At 45.4% G+C, this 20786-nt stretch overlaps 2 protein-coding genes across 20 annotated transcripts in view; one reads left to right on the forward strand and one right to left on the reverse strand.

The window, feature by feature from the left end:
* The window catches only part of LOC119117275, a 376942-nt gene that overhangs the window by 48716 nt on the left and 307440 nt on the right, over positions 1-20786 (reverse strand). The window lies entirely within an intron of this gene.
* Positions 314-14314, forward strand: cerk (ceramide kinase). Of its 2 annotated transcripts, none has more exons than XM_037243371.1 (13): positions 314-572; positions 5333-5446; positions 6126-6251; positions 7329-7454; positions 8012-8078; positions 8278-8423; positions 9027-9101; positions 9206-9358; positions 9712-9817; positions 9992-10056; positions 11106-11308; positions 12335-12531; positions 12887-14314. In XM_037243371.1, the coding sequence occupies exons 1-13, from the start codon at positions 431-433 to the stop codon at positions 12993-12995; spliced, it is 1629 nt and encodes a 542-aa protein (XP_037099266.1). In that variant the 5' UTR covers positions 314-430; the 3' UTR covers positions 12996-14314. The 2 variants fall into 2 exon arrangements, with proteins under 2 accessions (XP_037099266.1, XP_037099267.1); XM_037243372.1 differs by lacking the exon at positions 314-572 and adding an exon at positions 2423-2658.

The raw sequence follows: 20786 nt of genomic DNA on the forward strand, positions 1-20786 counted from the left end.
AAAAAAAAAAAAAATGACATGTTGTATAAGTTTGGGGGCCCCCTAGTGGCAGGGTGCATCGTTGCGTTGGGTCATGAGAGCTTATTGTGCTGATGTGTCGAATTTGTTTCGCTGTCACACTCAAGCCAATGAATACTCACTCGGTCCCTTTCCCTGGTTTGGTTTATTCTACACAATGGGATACACAGGTATTAATAACACATTAAAACTCATGCCTAGCTGGTTTAGTCGTCTGATATTATAGTGGCTCAACAAGCTGCACTCTGAGGCGGGGAAACTTTTTTTTCTTCCTGGTGTGAATCACCTCTTGCTTGTACAAAATCTTTGCGCCAAACGAGTTCCCCTGACAGTATGAGACAAGACACACAAAACCGCATGTACTGAGTGAGCTCAGCCTGTTATGGTGGCAGCTGCAAGCGTTGACTGAATAATGGATAATGGGAGTATAGTGTTGTTGTCAGACCTTTTCCACAAGTACGGGCAGGTACAGGTGGCTCTTTATCGGGATTTTCTTGCGTGGAAGGATATTAAAAAGAACTGGAGGAGAAGTTCTGGCAGCACTTCCCCAACAGGTAAGTTTATACTTCGAGAAATCACATCTGTTTTTATCATATGTCAAAAACTTGATCATTAATTGAGGGTGACAAATAATTGTATTTGTTTTTCTACTGTCTGGGCCTCCTAGGAACTTTGAGAATCATATTTATTTTGCATATTTGTAATTGTATTACATCATCCATTATAACAACTCTACTAAACATTTTCGACATTTACGGGGTGCGCACACTTGTGCAACCACATTGTCTCACTTGTTTTGTTTGTGACTTCACCTCTGTATAGTATTTATTTCTCAAATCACAAAAACCTGTGATTTGAACAGGGGTGTGTAGACCTTTCCAATCAATCCAGCTATCTATCCATATTTTCAAAATATTTTTTAGATTAGAATCTTAATTAATTTATTAGTAGCTATTAATAATCTTCTGTTTGTACTTTTTTTTTTGGGCACACCCCATCAAAGCAAACACGAGTATTAGCAGAAGGGTTAATGTTTGCTCATGTAAACGAGTTCCCCAGCCTAAGATCATTGTAGCGTATCCAGCGGGGCAATTATCGTTGGTACACTTCACTTTAAACCTGGCCATTGACCTTCTTCAAAGTGGTATCAAGCGCCCGATAATATGCCGCCATAAACACTTCTTTTTATTGAACCAATGTTCCAAGTTGGTCACATCAAAATGTCTCCCGGTGATCGTTGCGACCAGAGCGTGTCACCGGGAACTTGGAGGTGGGACTCAAGATTGGAGACAAATTAGATCAAAATAGTTAAATGGCGCTAAAACAGTCTTTTAATGGGGGTAGTTTTACTCAAATTTTTTTTGTGGGGAAAATTGGAAATATGTGACAAAGAATTCAGCAGTGCAATGACTTTAACAAAGGTCATGTGAGCATGCAACATATTCACTTTCCATTATTGCCAATGGGATTTTTTTTTTTTCTGCAGCGGTCTTATTCTAATTTGTAAAAAACAACCCCCGGGATATTTGTCTGCTTTTTTCAAGGAACAGGATACTGTACTAGTTTTATGCCCAGCGTTTTGGAAGTAATCCTGTTTGGTATGCAAATGATGAGTGTGTGTAGGGGGGGTTGTTTTTGTCACATTGAATATCCCAAATGCGTGCATCCAAATGCCACGGCTGATGGATGGAAAAGCAGATACGGGTTTAACCAGAGTAGGACAATTCCTCACAGATTGTATCTTTGGGGAATCACGTCATACGTTTGACACGACAGCCTCACTTTGGCCTGTTTCTCATGTTTGTCCTCCCCTTCAACCAGACATCCAGCGCGTGTAAACATCAAGACGACTCGTTATGAATCGTAAACGTCACTCGCGCATCGTGGCTGCGGACCGCAACGGCGCTGTTGACATTGAAGTGGATTTTCTTGAATCAGAGCAGCTGTCAGTCAAATGTAGGGGCGGGATTCAGAGGGGGGGGGGTTCGCCTGAGATTTTATTTTAACACGCAACGTCCATATAATGCCGCCATCCTTTATATTGATATTGAATGGAAGCTACCACCTGGAAGGGAGAGCTTTGAAAAACTCTCGGGGCTTCAAATCACTATGCTACCTCAAGCCCACCAAAGCCTCACATAGCGGGGTGGGGTGTTCGAGATATTTGCTTCATACAGATCCGGTGCATTGTAGTTGCACAATCACTTCGCTGTCCTCATGTGGCAACCATAACAGGTAGAGTAAGTTTTTATCGGACTTATTGTTGCTGTAGCCGTGCAAGTTTAACCACATTGTTTGGCTAGGCAGTGTTTTTTTTTTGTTTCCCTCAATTGTAGGAACTGATGGAGCAGGTAGATCTGGAAAATCCCCACGGCTAACCAGCTGTAGTTTAAGCGCACGACCGACGGCGCTCCCGTTCCACCTTCCCCCTTGCCTGTCCTCTCGTCTCCATCTGTTTGCCTAAGCGCCGGTCGAGCGAAGCCGAGCGGCCTGTTTGACAGTCGGCTGCCGAGTGTACCCGGGCAGATCGGCGCTTTTGTAATCTAAAGCCGGCGCTCAATGCACAGCCCTGTCCGTACGTAAAGAGACGGCCGCGGAGGGAGCGATACGGTCTTGGAATGCCAGACAGCTGGAGATTGGGTAAAGCGCAGGTTTATACCGCATTACGGGCCTTTTTTTTATTGCCGTGATTGTATTTATTTACCTGCAGCAGCTGGGGTCAATAGACAGAGGAAGGAAGCTAATTACACAATGAATCAACGCAAAAGGGTGGAGACCTTCCGGCGGCGGTGCATCGCTATCCTCATCATTCACATTTTATCACTTTTTTTTTGTTTTTTTGGTATGGATGTCCACATCACTTATCTTGTCGCTCGCACGCGGCTTGGAGGCAGATACGTGAAAAAAGGAAAACGGCAAGGACTTCGACGACTCAGCGAGCGGCGGCTTTTCCTTCAACTTGCGCCGGCTTGTTCTCCAACACGTCGCTGTTGCCAACACGCAGTGGCGGAAAAGGGATTACATAGCCATCCACTGTGTACAAGCGGGGGGGCGGACAGGGCAAGGGAGTGGACGTCAAAACGTTTTTTTTTTTTTGTCAGGCTGAAGGAAGGTGTGACGAGACAAGTCTTTTTTTTTTGTGTGAGGAATTCTGCCGCACATCAATTGTGAGAATGCCGAACGGCGCTCTTACGGCGCTTGCAATTACTCCCAAATGCATTCTAAGGCCCATTTCATGAACATAAAGCTCCTCTTTCTTTGCCTAAGATAGCACTTTTGTCTTTCTTAATTACCGTTCGAGCACATTGGCGCCGTCGTTCAATGTGACGCGACAAATTTTGGTCTCTTTTTATGGGGAGAGTTCCGTCATATTTTCTTTTCTATTAGGGAATCAAACTGGGTTATTAGTGTTGTCTAGCATTGCAATGATCTGGCTCATGTGACAGGATGGGAACAAGAAGCCTGAGGATTTAAATCAAGTGTGGTCCCAATGAAGACAGATTAGTGGATTACATTCATTATGAGAGCCAACGTGGAACGCGCCAATGCCTCGTTTACATCGATACCACACCGATAGCTCGTCCCGTCTTCAACCTACTTTTTCAGTCCGAGACTTATTTTTTTTGCGATAATCTCTCTCCGCGAGCACACAAACACATCCCGCTTCTAAAAAAAAAAACTGACATTCAGCGGCGAGGCGACCTATTGAGCTGAAAAGCGCCACACTGAGCGGCGCGGCGTGAATAGGAGACTCGCCGTGGCCCAGCGCCATTACTAAGATCCTTTCGGAGCACAAAGGGAAGGATGTCAGAGCGGAGCGGAGAGGATCTGGGCCTTGTACGGCCGAGGGGCTTAGCGTGTAGCTTAGAGGACTTCGCTCGGCTCCGAACTTGGGCAAATGTGCATGTGGAGGGGATGTGTTCTGGATGTGTGTGTGCTGATGGGATTATTGTGGACTCGGGTGCACATATCCAAGTGTGTGAAAAATATACTGTATTCAAATTACTCACCAAAATCAGCTCTTACGTGGTGTGATGCCACTTGTTGCTAGGCAGAAAATACCCCTTTCCTCTTGAGTGTCACTTTAAGACAGGGAGGAGAAGCATTATCGGCGCGATCGTAAACATGACAGCAACAAGCGAGATAACACGTCAGTCACTTTAACTTATCTTGTATGTCTACTGTGATTATTTTCCACCATTAATCATCTACTTTTGCTTATCGGTTCCACTCACGTTAAATTAGGCGTCAGCATATTAGAATATGCGTGCAGTTTTCATTTTGTTGCCGTATAAATTGAGGAAAAGCGTAATTGAGGGTAATGCAATCACATGCGCGGCGACGGAATCCCATTGACATTATGTTGAAATTGCCCGAGTGAATGTCGTATTACCGCCGCGCCGCCGTTTCCCTCAAGGCCATCACTCTTCCGCCTGTTTGTCAAAGTGTGAATATCGATGGCCGTAAACTTATTCATGCCCGCACGCCGCATCATCTTTATTTGAGAACGAAATGAAATCCCATTCCTGGCCAGACTCCCCGGAGAGAAATAATATGTAGCGCCGCCCGCCCGCCCGCCCGCCATCCATTTGGCCATATCAACTTCATAATTCGGGGAGGAATGAATGCGCCAGAGAGTTGAAGAGGTCACTTTAACTCCACGCCAGCGACGTCTTTTCCCCATCACTTAGTCAAGCTGCTTCCGAGTTGGGATAAATATAAAACTTATCCCCGAAACTGTATGCAAATGAGCTTTCAAGTTTTTTTGTTCTCAACCCTTCGCAGAAGTTTTTAGGAGCATTTGGCAAAGTCTCCCTTAAAATAATGAATTGGCAAAAAGATTGGCAGCGCGACGCCGCCCTTAATTTCCACGCTCGCTTCTTTTCAAGTTCAACATTAGTCCTTATTAAATTCTTTGATGTAACCGCCAGCAAGCGAGCCTTCTGTCTCACTCTCCACGGACTTGCGGAACGGGATCACGCCCTACTTAAAAAAATCTTTTAATGACCAGGGCTGGCTAACTGATGGATTTTTTTTTTTTTTCCACACGTGGAACCTTTAGAAAACTTAAATCGGGATGCGATTAGCTCAGCAAACACTTGCTGGGATCCCTCAGGGTTTTTCCTGCTACCTGTACATTTCTTTTGCTCTGGGCCCGCCCGTCCATCACAATTCAAGCAGCAGAAGACTAAACAAAGCGCAAATTTAAAATATTTCCCTGCGAGGTGGGAATACGTTTCATATTCATCAAACGTTCGTGTGAACCAACAAGTGCAAAAACGCTTCTCGTGTTTATAAAATTGTGTTATTGCAGCTCGCAGCCACGCCGCGCACGTGTGTGAAATTGTCGCCGTGCACAAGACGGACACCGGCGACCAGACCAAGGCGGCGTCGAAGCACCTTCAGCTCAATCCGCACGCGTTCACAGGTATTGGGGAGAAACTGCTTCAATGTCACGGGGGAAAAAAAAAAAAAAAGAATGAATGCGAACGTTCAATCTTCTTAATGCTAAGCCGGCAAACGGCCGGGCAGTTATAAAGGCAATACATTAACAAGAATCTAAAGTAGCTATTTTGTAGATGGGGGAGTCGAAGATATCAATCAGCCATTAGATCGTCGCCAAACAAGATGATCGGATTAACGTAACTCATTCGAGCGACTACCCAAAAGAAAGGATTCAGCTAATGTATGCATTAAAGCTCGCCATCATATTTTTTGCAAAAACTTGGCACGTCACATTCCCACTTAGGGCTATAAGAAAGATTTGCCGCCCACTCTTAAAACATTTATCCAACTCAAACTACTGATAAAAGAAATGCTCAGCAAGTCAGTCGAGTATTAAAAGCGCTCGGCGTGCACATTTTTTCCAGCCTGTGACGACGGTAAATATTCCAGAAAACTTCGCCGTGGGAGATTTTGCCGGGTTGACCTTGTGGGAATGTTTTTACCAAAAAAAAAAAAAAAAAACCTTTCACTGTGATTCATATCTGTGAGAAGATATTGAGTGGGAAAAAAAATAATCATGATGACTCAACTCCACGCACTTATGACGCCGCCTACGCGTTGACGACACTGATTGTGATTGTTTGTTTTTTGTTTTGACGCAGTTTTCTACGTCAGGAGGGCGACGACGGCGCATCAGTGGCGATGTGACGACGTCACTTTTTACAGCGACAACCTGGAACTTTGCCGTCACTGGATTCAAACCATCAATGATCAAGTGTCAACGCAAAGTATGTATTTTTTACAGTGTGAGCTACTCCAGATCGAAATGCAAAGTCTTCCCGTTCCCCAAAGAGGGGAGGGTTATTACTATCCTTAGAAAACATGGATTTCTTTCTTTTGTCGACACCCCCGAGGGAAGTCCTGAGGCAAATCTGGAAGAAAAAAAAAAAAAGTTGCTTTTCAGCAGCTCTGTCGCAGACAGTCCCCTCTCGGGCTCAGGCGTGTAAATGGCGGCATTGCAATTGAGATTCTGCTTTCTTTTCTAAACGGCACGATTCGCAGATCCCTATAGATGGCGCCGTTGCATTCTTTTACATTTGAGATTAACACAGCTTTTGAGTAGAAGATAAATATTGAAATTAAATATGTTTATGGCAGCACAAAATCAGGGTTTTTTTTGCATTTTTGGTCAGGAACCAACCGACATTTTATTGCTGACAATACTTTTTTTCCCTGTGACAAACGAGATTGAGAATTGATTTTAAATTACGTAAATTGATGTTGACGGGTGCTTTTATCAAGGAACGCGTTTTTTTTCCAGATGGATAGATGGTCGGTTGTATTGGACGAAACTTTACTTTTAAAACGACTGATTGTTAACGTGCGTTCATTCGTTTTGCAGGTGACAAGTCTTGGCGGGGCCCGCCCGCTCTTGAGTGCTTTACCGTTGAACGTTTTCCAGCGGCGTAATTACATTAGGAACCACAACGCGGAGGACATTTTGAATGTTTTACTCGCTTGATTGGATTCCGTTTGAGTCGTGACCGCACCTCGATCCCGACGCGTTCATTTGCAATTCCCGCGAGGGGAGGGTTCGTCGTATCGCCGTTTGTCGTGCGTGAGCCGGGCCACTCCGTTGTCCATAAACAAGCCATTTAGCATTTTCCGTCTGGGCGCTTTTTGCAAGTTTTATCACCAAATGATGCAGTGCCTAGCGATTGCTTCGTACACCCCTCATTATTTCTCCGGCAGCCTCGTTTGAAGGTTCTCTTGTTAATGAAAACTTCATCAAGCTGATGTCAAAGTGCACATTTGTTTAAAAAAAAAAAAAAAAAAGATTCATCTTAATACGTTTCTCCCCACAGCCAATCGTCCCAAGAGCCTGCTGGTGTACATCAATCCCTTCGGCGGGAAGCGGCAAGGGAAGCACATTTACGATCAGAAGGTGGCGCCGCTGTTTTGCCGAGCCTGCATCGCCACGGACGTGATTGGTGAGCGGCTATCGGAGGTGTACCTTAAACATCTCAATAAAAAATGACTCTCGCCGGCCGCCCGTGTCGGCGTGAAGAGGCTTGCGAGAATATGATTTGGCTTATGGCGGCCATTAATCATGCCAGCACCTTAATGGAGGCGCTGATAGCTGATAAGCTCGGGTATCCAAACACATCTATTATTCAATAAGTGTTTGCAGCGGCTACACGTAGTCGGCGCTATTGATGGGCCGTCGGAGTGAATACGCTTTGCTCTGGAGTACCGGAGTCTTTTATTTGTGTTGTTATTAGAAGGGCGCCACGCAGATTTACAGTTAGAATTTTAGTTTTGTTTTTCGAGGCTCCGAGCTCGTTTTGGGGGCAGGGGTGATATACGACCCCCGAATTAGGTTTTCTTCTTGTTGCCCGCACGCTTCCACTTTTGTCCCGTACATCAATCTGTGCAACGGGGGTCTAGTAAATACTTCAAATTGCGGTACTTTTTCTTGTCTGCCCGTTTATTGTCTTTTCCTTGTCATCGGGCTAATCGGGAATGACTATTTTACTTGTCTCCATAGTTACGGAGCGGGCCAATCATGCCAGAGATCATTTGAAAACAGAAGCAAATTTGGAGAAATATGATGGGTGAGTCCTTGACAGAATATGATGCTTTTAACGTGTCAATGGGAAAAAATATGTGCCTATTACAAAACATTTAGCTGGAAATTGCACAAAATGTTCATCCCACTGCAAATGTATTGTTATTATAAATTCATTCAAACGTGTTCCCGCTTACACTGCGAACAATTATAATGCAAAAAGTCGACACGCTTCATGTTTTTAGAGTGGTGTGCGTGGGCGGAGACGGGATGTTCAGCGAGATCCTACACGGGTTGGTCGCCAGGACCCAAACGGAGCGCGGCATCGACCCCAACCCGCCCGACGCACATTTGGCGCCGTGTTCCCTCCGCATCGGGATCATCCCTGCAGGTGACACCGGCATCATGAGGCGCTCGTGAGAACCGAGGCACTCGGACGCCACGTCCGTATCGGATGACGGCTAAAAAAACTCAAGCCCCCGCCGATCACGCTGCGTTCCGGCGTTACCTGAGGGGGTCGCCATGGCAACAGGGCAGGCGCTCCCACCGGGGGCTCGAGTAGGGTCGGTCACCCCAAGAAAAAAAAAAAGCACATACTATTATAACCCTATTTTGTATGACATGTATTTTTTTTTTTTTAGCTCACACTGTTTTTACAACCTTTTTAATGGTCAAACACGATAAAAAATATGTACATTTAATCGTACCCAAGGGGGCCTTTTTGGAACATACTGTGACAAGACATTAAGTATTTTGAGTGTATTTTCTTTTAATGTGAACATATGGCTGCTCGTCTAAATACAAAAAGATAAATGGCCCCGAACGTACTTTTACGGGCTTGTCGAATGGGTAGTCGTCTTAAGTGTACGCTTAACATTTGACTTTGACAGCTTGGGAATCTTTCTGGTCGGGGGAAGAAAAAAAAAAAAAAGTCATTTCGAAAAGTTACGCTGAGGGTTTAAAATGGACGCCTGCTATGTTGTTATTTGAACAGGCTCCACTGATTGCATCTGCTTTGCGACGGTGGGGACCAACGATCCCGTTACGTCCGCCTTGCACATCATCGTAGGTGGGTGTGACTTTTCCCGACATTGTTTTTTTTTTTTTTTTTTTTCCCCGTCATGGTTGAATAACAACGGTGGATGTGAAGACGCCGCTCACCTTTGTCAACAGGTGACTCCCAACCCATGGACGTGTGCTCGGTGCACCACAACAACACGTTCCTCAGATATTCCGTGTCGTTGCTGGGCTACGGATTCTACGCCGACATTCAGACTGACAGCGAGAGGCAGAGATGGCTGGGCCCGGCTCGCTATGACCTGTCGGGTAACAAAAACAACAATGGCCTCCGTGAATGAACTCACTTGGAATTTCCCCTGAAGTGAACTGTCTTGCCCTGCTGGCCCCAAAAACAAAATATGTCCGATAATATTCAGCCATCCAAAACAGGCTCAAATCGGTAATCGGCATCCTTTTTTTAGCAGCTAACTTGGATAAGTGAGCCGCATCCCGGGATGCCAAACACAATGCGGGCTCTCACGCTATTATCATTTCAGCCAAACGAGAGAAACGGCAGCACAATTAGCCACTCCAAATTGTCTTTTCAGCTCTGAGCAAAGCCGACAGAAGGGTATCGGCGGCAATTGTCAAGGCGCCTTCTTGTGTTTTTTTTATTTCAGGGGTAAAGACCTTTCTGAGTCACAACTATTATGAAGGCACCGTCTCGTTCGTTCCGGCTGAGGACAATGTGGGCAACCCCAGGGACAAGGAGCAGTGTCGGGCCGGGTAAATAAAACCAAACACAATACAAGAGCTGATAGCAAACAGCAATCATAGAAGGACAGAGCTCTGATGTCGAATCTTAATGGAGGCAAAATGTAACACAAGGCTTGTCGAGGCTTTGAATGTGATAGCGGCGCCGCCATCACAATGTGAAAGCGGGTCACACTTGTGTTGCAGGTGCCGCGTTTGCCATCGCCAAACCTCGTTACAGGAGACGAACAATGACGAGCCGTCAGACGCAGGTAAAAGATTTTGGAATAATAAATGACAACTCGGGAAAAAGTTACCGAAATAAAAATTGTTGTGCTCAATGAAGCACATTTATAAAAAAAATACTCATTTGCGTTGACAAATTATGTTCCTCATTTCTGCTTTTATACTTTAATTAGAATTGTTTTGTACGGAGGCCTCGGTGGGCTTGTTGTCACGAGGCGTGTTATCACCTCGCAAGGCGCTTCGGCGGAGTGACTCTAATGAATCGTTTAGAAGTCTGCGATCACGTTTTCGCCGCCGCTCCTTTTGATAAGCTGACAAACAAACGAGAAAAAAAATAAAATAAAGGAGGGGTGTGATTCTCAGAGGAACGTCAGTGTCTCTTCAATGGAGGTTTATAACGAGGAAATGGAGCTCACTCTTCCGTTTGCTGGACTTCTTTATTTGCGGTGAAGTTCGCACCAAGTGGGAATACAAACTTGTCAATAGTACAGACTCGGGTTTAATCCACCAAAGGAAGATGCCCGCACACTCTGGAGCTGACTTGCGTCTCTCCTACGTCAACAATAATTACTTGTCACTGAGGCTAAGATTCACGACTTCATAATGACTAAAAGTTATTATGATGTCAAGATGTGTCAATTGACTTAACGGCACATTTCCACACTGTATTTAGTTATACTTAGCGCAGTTCTATGAGCCTTTTCCAGTTAGTTACTTGCTCTTGATGCGCACTTGACTTTTGTCAGACTGTCAAGTTGATTACGACTCATTAGGTTCTCAGGAAATGGAAAAGGTATCAAGGAGGGCGACACAAAAGCTAACACAGCAGTGACGTCAAGGATTTTTAAGTGCTTCCAAGCGGAGGCGGTATGAGTTTGAAAGGTGCCTTGTGCGTTGGTTACAGCAAAATGAGTAAAAAACAGCCACGGAAATGTAAAACTCAGATACGAGCCTGCGTGCTAACGTCGATGCTAAACTAATATCCATATCGCCCCCCCTAACATGGCCGCCACGTTCTTTAGCCTGCTCTAGTCTACTCTAAATCTGTAAAACTGCCGATTTTTTTTCCGTCTAGTCGTTGACACCTGGACGGAAATCCGCGGGAAATTCATCGCCATCAACGCGGCCAACATGAGCTGCGCGTGTCCCCGCAGTCCGCGGGGCCTGTCGCCCTCCGCCCACTTGGCCGACGGCACCGCCGACCTCATCCTGGTCCGCAAGTGCTCCCGCTTGGATTTTCTCAAACACCTCCTCCGCCACACCAACAATGAAGACCAGGTAGCCTCCTGTCAATCATTTTAGGTTCGCCCGCCCACTCGCTGCGCTAGCAGCTGACTCGGCAAACGCCGGTTCACTTAAGTTCAAGTGCCCTCACCTACGTGTCGTAAATAACCTTCACCCGGTGGGCCCGTGGAGATGCCGCTAATGGCTGCATGGGTGATATGCGGAACATAAGAACCAGACTAAGGCCCTCTCAGGATAGCGTTGGAACTTGGGCGATTAGTAATTATTACCTCAGGAAGTGGATCAACTGTGCAGCTGCCTCGGTCAAATGTGCTTAAAGTCAACACAAAGTCAAAGAGTGAAATCAATATTTGGGTCGCGAGGCGTTAGATGGTTAAATTGATATCGTCACGTCCATTTTTCTTTAATTGTCTTTGTGACTAAACCAAAATGATTGCAAAACAATTCTCTGGCGTTTCGTAACTCGGTGTTTCCTATTCGAATGAACGAGACAGGCCGACGATTCAATTCGTATCAGTAGCGATGTTCGGTCGAGCGGAGAAAAGCGAGAAGCCACTAAGCGTATTCATGGCCTTGTCACATAGACTTTTAGGCCGAGCGTCCGGCGTGAATACAAAGCGAGAGCGCCGTCATAAAGTGAGTCCGATGTTCGAATAAACGGCTGTCACTCTGCTTTTTTTTTGGGAGGTGAGCGGACAAGAGCGGGCGACAGGAAAGAAGATGAGAATAGAGAAAAAGTGGCATCCCGTGAAGTTGGAGAAAATTGTTTGCGGGGCACGAGTGAACCTTTTGGCGACGCTGACTGAGATGAAAAGGGAGACTGACAAAATAATGCGTTCTTCTCTCGGTTTTTTTTTTTCTTCACCCCGCCGTCTTCTCGCTCCTCTGATGCTGATTTGCTTTAATGCGCCTCCATTCTGCCTTCCTGCTGTTTTTGTAAACGAGGAGGAAAGTCGGAGAAACTTTTTTATTAAGAAATCACCGGGGATGTGTTATAATATAATGGGGTGAAATTCACTTTTTTTTTTTCTTTATCTGGGATTTGTAATTTGTCCGCAGTTCGACCACTCGTTCGTAGAGGTCCACCGGGTGCGCAAGTTCCGCTTCCAGCCCCTCCACAATGAGCCGGTGTCGCTGGAGGACCTGAGCGGGCCCCAAAAGACAGCGCCCGAGAGTCCAATTTGCTCGCGCGACTTCGCCTACAGCCACTGGACGTGTGACGGCGAGATCCTGCCTTACGTCGCCGTCCAAGTCAGGTGCTCAAACTTCCGAATATATTAAGGTCAAATGAGGGAAACGACTTCTGTTTCACGCGTTATTGTCCTCTACTTACGAGGCGCTGTAATGATGCTAATTTAACAACCCTCCCCATCTTCAACGTGTACTCCCTTTTAATTTAGGGCGGAGGTTTGTGCGTCCATTTTATCACCTAGCCAGCGTGGAAATTGAGTTTTTCGAAAGGGCTGTTGTTTTGAGTCTGATTAGCTCGTATGGATCACAATTGTCTAAGCGTGTCCGCCCCATCTGTCATGTCAGCGAGTGCGCCACACGGGCGATAAAACCACACGAGATGAAATCGTTAAACGGTGTGTGCGTTTGTTGTTGTTGCAGTGTCCAGTGCCAGCTGATCAGACTGTTTGCCCGCGGCATCGAGGAGAACAGCCACAACCAAACGCCGCTGTGGCTTCTGGAAGCAACAGCACACCAATCTGTGGACTGAAAGTTGAGCGGGATGGAACTTTGGCGGGGTAATTATTAGCACTTCCAGCCTGAAGGAGCCATAAGCGAAGATGAAGGCTATTTCCCTCTTCTGGGACAACAGATTAGATAAATTTGAAAAACCAAGTCATTTCCTTTTCTTTGATGAAGACAAAAGAAAAAAACAAATGTTTCATCTGTGATCCAAGCGGGACCAGATGTGAGTCAGGAACTCTTGTAAGGAGCCCATCTGATAGACTAACAAGGCCCCGATGATGTATTTTGGATAATAAGGTAAAGTGGTTGCTAAGTGGAGTTTGTGTGTCTCAGCGCTGAGAAACACCTGTGGCTCCACTGCGGCTAAAAGCAAAGCGAAGCGCTGACTCGTTCCGGCCGAAATTAGTCCAAATGAGACATTTTTGCTGTCATTCGAGACTTCTTTGCTCAGATGCACTCAGATGTCAAGCTGGTCTTGATGTCTCTGAAGAAAGGTCACGGAAAATTTGAAGACTATTTTTAGTTAGCGTTTATCTGCTGTATCTTCAAGTCTCGGCCCCTGAGCCAATCAAAAGTTCTTTTGGTTTCGCAATGGAAATGAATTGTTTGACCTTGTAGTCCACTGACTCCTATTGAATAACTAAATAACCAACTCATCATTATTTATATATCGTGCTTTCCCAACAGCTACAACAAAGTTCTTTTCATGAAACATTTAAAAAAAAATACAAAAAAATTAAAACAGCAGGGGGCACAAAATTGAACCCTGCGGAACACCATATTGAGATACTCCGGATGGTTAAATAAAGGCAATCTTAAGATCTTGTTGTCAGTCAACTGTAACAAAACATGTGAAAGGAAAATTGTTTGCCAAAGTAAACAAGTGAGTAGCACAAAAAAGGCTTTAAGACTTTTATTTCCTTTTCCTGCTCATGTTGCCCATTTTGTTTAAAAACTAGTTTCTCCAATCCGGCGCAAAGTAGGAGATATATCACTGACTGGACAGATCATTAGGTAGGCTTGCTAAAGAGGAAAACGGAGTAAAGTAGTACACTAAGCAAATAAGAAACATCCTGGCCAGTCTCATTAAATGTGTCATTATGCAGCGTCCAAGCGGACTAACGTGTAAATTTCAGTGACAGATAAATAGGATGAAGACGAGGAGCTGTATTGATTGCAGTGGGCCTCCTGTGAGAGGGCTAGATCAATGATGCTACATCTTCTTGGTCAGGAGCCACTATTCGCTCTTCACACACGCCCTGCTCCCCTCCCTCAACCTCTCATACACACTATAATGTACTTGTAGATGCTAAAGGTCAGACTATAAAGAAGAGCCCTGTGGTATTTCTTTTTTTTTTTGCATTATAACTGCATTCATTTGTCTTTTGGATGTCGGCAATTCCCTAGCAAAAATGCTACGTTCGAGAAAAGATGGACATGCCCTAATATTAGACATGATTGCTCTGGAACCGTATTGATTTTGGATGACAAAATGACTGACTGAAAAATATTTTCAAAATTGGCTCACGTCAAGGCGAGATATGTTAATGGTGCGTAATCGCGTTCTTCAGAGGTCATTGTTTTACATCAAAGCAAGAATGCCATTGACTTTGAATGATGCCCGCAAAGGACATTCCAAATGACAGTAAAAGGTCAACTCGGAAGGTTTATGTTCCTTGTTGGCTCAATATCCGATCCAAAAAAGAGCAGCTATGTTTGTGGTTTGAGAACTATTGAGTAATGTTCTAAAGTAGCAATTATTTTACCTGAGTATAATTCGAGGCTATTCCATCATCAGGGATTATTGTTATTGTAAGAGGACAATCATGGCGGAACGGTTCGAGATGCTTCAAGTAGCCAAGGTCAACGTTATTATTTATTTGTACCTCTCGACGAGCTCCCCGAACCCCGAGCGAGAAGCCATTACCTCAGCTAGTGCGTTGTTAGCAAACATAGGAGAGCCCGCTCGTGACTTATTAATCAGAAAACAAAAACGAAGCCGCCCGGGCAGCCAGACAAACACACGCACGACGCAGGACTTTGTTTTTCTGCGCAACGTCAAAGTTATTGCGCTGCTAATGGTGCTTGAAGTAATTACACTCTCTATTGTTGCTCGCAGGCCGCAACGTGGTCGTCCCGGCGTAGCGCGCACGCACACACGAGGCAGACTAACAGTCTTGCCCTGAATGGCGCCATTAGCCAGAAGGCATCTGCTATAGCTCACTCACCATCCAGTGTATGTGGAATAACTCAGCCTGCATAAAAGGGTCAGCAGGAGTAAACATAGTAATTATGACTTATAGCTACTGGAGCGTGGGTGGGAAAGACTGAAGGTTTTTTTTTTTTTTTTTTTTTTTTTTTAACCAAAGCAACAGTTGAGTCCAAACAAAAAAAAAAAAAATCTCATTGCTTACTTTTAGTGGTGGAAAAAGTGATTGACTAATTGTCCACGTGGAAAGATGCAACAACTACTAAGGCCTTTTCGAAAAATCTGACAGACAGACAGACAGTAAAACTGTGCCACAAGTATTCTAAGTCTTCCAGTTAACCTCTAACTTATGTGATTTATTTATTCGGTCACACAAGGTAGATGTGATTCCCGGCTGCCTGTTGGACTGTGTCGAGGCGGGATGCAGCACAATCCAATATTAATGCACCTCAGCTCGGTGTGACTCAAATGTCTCTTGGCGTGAGGCACTATGTCCTCCAGGAAAAAATCCCAACCGATCTCACCGCTCTCTATTCACCCTCGCGGCCCATCTCGGGGGATATTTTGTTCAAGTCCTTTGCTGCCCCCCCCCACTTTCCCCATCGGTGTGATGTCACAGGCTTGTTCTCCCGTCAAGGACTGCGAGGGACTGAGAAGTGACGCGCTGTCCTGCGGAGCCAAATCGCGGCGGGGATTCGGACAAACAAAAGTGGTCACCTTCTAAAGTAGCTGCCACTGCTGGACGAGAGTGACGACTGACGGCCACGAGAAAGATCTGGATGACTACAAACAGGACGCTAACCATCGGCAGTGAAAGACATCAATCGTCCTTGACGAGTGAATAAGTTAAAAAAATCCTTTCTATGGCAGAGTCAAATGTTAGCCAACCACTTTAGCCCCACTTCAACACAAAGTGGAAATTGGCCGAGTAGGACACGGTTGAGAGCGCAAAACAACCACATGTAAGCCACCAGGAGCAACAGCGTGTGTCACAAACGTGCAGGCATCTCTCACAAATTCACACGACTTTCACAAAGAGCCTTCCAGTTCTCGAGTAGGTCCGAGAGTGCCCCCTTCAGGATCAGTTAGACTTTCCGCATCTTATTGCATCTGTCGCTTCCTCCATAGGAGAAGCATCCTGTCCTTTTTTTTTTGGACTCTTTGCTGAACAAGTGTGGAAAATCCCGAGGTATCGGCACCACGTGAAGCCATTACCAAACGGCAAACACACTCGACGGCTCTGCAAACAGCGGCGCTCGCGGCGCCGACGTCGTGGTGCTGCAGAGCTAACAGACAGGAATCATTACGTGCTTCCGCCGGGACCGACTCTCGACCATATTTGACGAGCACACAGATGAAACTGCGCAGGTGGGGGAGGGGTCAAGCAGTGGCGGACATACGTATGCATAATCGGCAATATCGGCCGATTAATCGGTCTCACCATGCTGCTTACATCACATTCAACAAAATAGTGAGTTGTACATTTAATCGTTAGTTTATATTCATTTCTATGCCGACCGTATTATTTCAAACCTGCACCTAAAATGGATGTCATCACTCGTTGTCTTCTTAAACATAATTAAAAAGGAAATCTACAGGTCGGTAATGAGGCTGCACATGGTGGTTGGGTCTAACCCCAAAATACAAAAAAAATAAGTATGACACGTGTCACGCCAGGTTCCAGGAGGTGCAGAATCCAGCTCAAAACACAAGCCAATCTAGAAGACACGTCACCTTTGAGAGAATACACACGTCTGACACACGCACAAGTCACACTCCTTCATTACCATCCTCACAGCAGCCCGTGTTCTAGTCAGGGTGCGAAGAACTAGCTCGATGACATTCAGGGATATAGTATGCCCCCCCCCCCCCCCACCCGGCCTTCGGAGGAGCGTTGCGGGTCATTAAAAGTCAAGGCGGATGGCACGTCGTGCCTGCAGCGAGCGTGTGAGGACCCGTCTTATCATCACATATGTATTTGCCGCTCGCGGAGTTCAAGGGTGGTCGGCTTGAGGGGCCCGAAAAAAAAATGAAGGCGTGAGACAATATGATGGAACAAGTGTGTTTGATGGCAAATAGACTTTTTCTTGGTCAGGATCCCAAGGTATGGATGAATACTAAAATAATCTCGTGTGGGAGAGGAAGGTGAGAAAGGACTGAGATGGGTGGAAATGTACCCGGCTGAGATGTAAGAGCGTCCTTGTCTCTTTAAAAACAACATCAGTCGAGTCCCAGTTCGACGAGAGAGCAAATTTAAAATCGATGGGGACGCGCTCAAACTTTTTAAGTCCAGGAGAAAGTCTTCCAAGAAACCGACCCCTCTTAACAAAAATTCACCGATCATTCATCAATGCCAGCTCACAAAATGAGTCAGACTGCATTGAGCCAATTCTCAGAATGCTCATTTGACTCGTCGCAATGCGTTTGAAAAAGAAAAAGGATTCTTTTTCCGAGTAATTTGATGACTAGAAATCGTTTTTTAATGAATGATGATGTCGCATGCTAGATACTTGTATCCATTTACAACAACACAACAACCTGCAGCGGAACTTTTAGTCCTATTTTATGATCGTATGAAAACCTGATGCACTGACTGACTTTTTTTTAATAATCCGGCCCGGATGTGAGCACCATGCCGAGACCGTCTGCGCGTTGCCATGGCGTCGGTTGCTGCTGACGTGATCAACCGAGTATGAAACCAACATGGTGACGGGGAGTGGCACTAATTGTTAGCTTTGCCACACGAGGGAGAGCCGAGGCATCATTAGGCGAGGCGTCGCAGACACGCTGGCGAAATGTCAAGGGAGGTGCGGGTGGCGTTGCCGGGTAAACGCGCGCACACTCTTCTGAACTTTTTTTTCCCCCGCACGCTCAATTTGCAGCATCGTTTGCAGCTAAGCGCGGCGTCGGAAACGGAAAAGGTCAAGGGCGCCGTGTTCTTGTTTGTTGGTAACAGAAAAGTATGATGATGCTGCTCAATTTGAAAGAAATGCTTCCTGGGCCGCAACATTGGGAGGCAAAGACAAATATGGCCATCGGTGGCTTGGCACACGCTCGCAGAGGATCCAAAGAGAATCCGGAAAAGGGGGGCCAGATGTTCCACCGCAATGGCGGACACGGCAGCACGGCGTGTTTGGCGAGGGGCCGTCGGGACGGGAAGGTGCCCGTGTGCCCGCTCACTCGCTGCAAGGCCAAACAGGGCAGCTGCGCGAGCTAGCTAACAGCCTGTGACCACGCTAATTATAAGCCATTCTGTGATTATGAGGCTCTACGGTGGTTCTCCACCGGCCACCAAAAACTTTACGCTGGCTAGACTTAAAAAAGAACTTGCTGAGAACTTTTTGAGAAAGTGAGTGAAACAAGAAGCGTCCGTGGGCCGCAGCCCTGTCGGCGCAGAGAAAAGTGCCTGCGAGGTGTCTGTAAATCAGAATCATTACAGCGCTAACCTCCGATCCATCTTCATCCCAGCGCGCCGTGAGAAAGCATGGGCAAACAAGCGGAGGAGCCCGCCGCAAGTCGGCTGTGGAAATGAGGTGGGGCGAGGCCGAGGTCCGCTCGCTGCTCGCCGGCCTCCCACGCCTGAATCCGAGCCCCGCCCAAGGTTGAAGGCTCCCCTTGTGGATGTGTGCTGCGGCGCGGCAATAAGAGGTGACTCGTGGGCCGATTGTGATTTATGTGGTGGTGGGTTCGGGTGAGCGGGACGCGGGCCAGCGAAGGGGAGAAGATGGATCCAAAGTGCGAGCGAAGGAGACAATCTGATTACGGCCTTATACCTCCTTTCATCTTCATCTTCGACACTCACTCTTCCAACAGGCACCGCCTCCCTACACTTAGCCTGCGCGCCGCATGTTGCCATGGTAACAGGAAGCTCCAAACACACAGAGATGAATACGTAGGATGTGTCACATTCCAGACATAGTACAAGGTATACAGGCATGATGTTTTCTTCTTCCCACTTTTAGCTTAATGCTAGCAAACAATGCAAAACGCCATCAACGGGCTAACAAATAGCATTTTTGTTGCCGTACATGTAAACAGAAAATACAATATTCACTCGCGCATATTCTTTATCCTTAGCAAAGAGTACATCTGAACGATTTTGATAAATAGCCTAGTTGCAGTTTTTTTTCTCCTTAATGTTACAATTGGGATTTAATATGGAATACATATTGCATGGATTTATTTTTTTTTTTTTTACAAACACAATCTTTATTACAACTACAAAAATGATTGTGGTATTATATATCAGGCTTAGCCTAACATAAAGTCTAATGCAAGGTATATCTGGTCATGAATCGCCACGCTCCCAAGAATTCAAGCGCACACAATCTTAAGTGCTTTTGAGTTGAATCAACAATAGAAGTCAAGCCTGTGTTTGATATTTGAGGTGAGAACATCCACTATGGGGAGAGAAAAGGCTAACAATGGTTCCATTTGCTTCTGGGCTGTGGAACAACGGCAAAGGAAAAAAAATGGTTTGACACGTCCACAATTTACACTGTTCCAGAGTGATGGGCACACCATGTTAAGAAGAGACAATCAACACACCTTCCCTGACTGATATGAGACACATTTCATATTGTATTTTTTTTTCCCACATGTTACAACACTGCCATCCAGTGGCGGTATGAGGTAATGGCAAAAAAGCCCTGCTTTTGGTAAATGACTTCATTAAAACAGGGGGGGTTGAATTAAACTTAAATTAAACAGCAAATATGGCAGGGGGAGGGGCAACTGAGGAGATCATTTACAAAATTTCACATCCAGAAAAAAAACGTAAAGTTGCAGCAAGACTTGTCAAGTCTAATTTTCAACTAATTCCATTAAACTTAATAAGATGGCGAAAAAGGTCCCCAGATAAATTTAGACAATAATGTACGAGTCGCATGGGGCATAAGGGGGGGGCGACATAAGTAACAATGTAGAAGTCCCATTAATACGTTCCATTATGTGAGGACAAGCACGCTGACTTGGAATTATTCTCTAATGAATGCAAATTAGCTTAATTAATGACCTCATTAACATAACTTCTTGTGTTCGATACATCACAGAGACACGCGGGACATTAAGCAGCTCAAGTGGCCCCTCGTTTATTCTGGTCCCGGCTAATCTATATTGCATATTTCTATCATCCCCGGACGGTGTCGACCTGTCATCCCGATAAGAAATTGACGGCACATTTGCCTCCCTCGTGGTTAATCTTCGCAGGCTAATGTTAGTGTTTCTAATATTAGCGCCGAGAGGAAAATTATCAGTTAATGGTTGGGGTCAGATGACTTATTCTGGAAAGGTGAAATATTTGAGTTATTTTTAATTGCAGCTATTTTATTACTTTTATACTTTGTTGTAAATTATGCAGTGTATTTTGTCATCTGAATCGCAATAGTTTGACTTTTCTGTTGCAAAGGCTAATCCCCCAATAATCAAAATGCAAATAAATAAATTGTAAATAAAACAGCTCTGAGCAATTACATATTCAGGACAGTCATTTATGCACCAAACAACTCGATTTATAGTTATAAATGTGAAAACAATATTCAGGTAGCAGCAAATATTTGACACAATGGAGCCTTTCCAATACAATTTTAAGGTCCCTTTGTAATGAAT

Source organism: Syngnathus acus, chromosome 23, assembly GCF_901709675.1.
Source record: "Syngnathus acus chromosome 23, fSynAcu1.2, whole genome shotgun sequence".
Taxonomy (NCBI): Eukaryota; Metazoa; Chordata; class Actinopteri; order Syngnathiformes; family Syngnathidae; genus Syngnathus; species Syngnathus acus.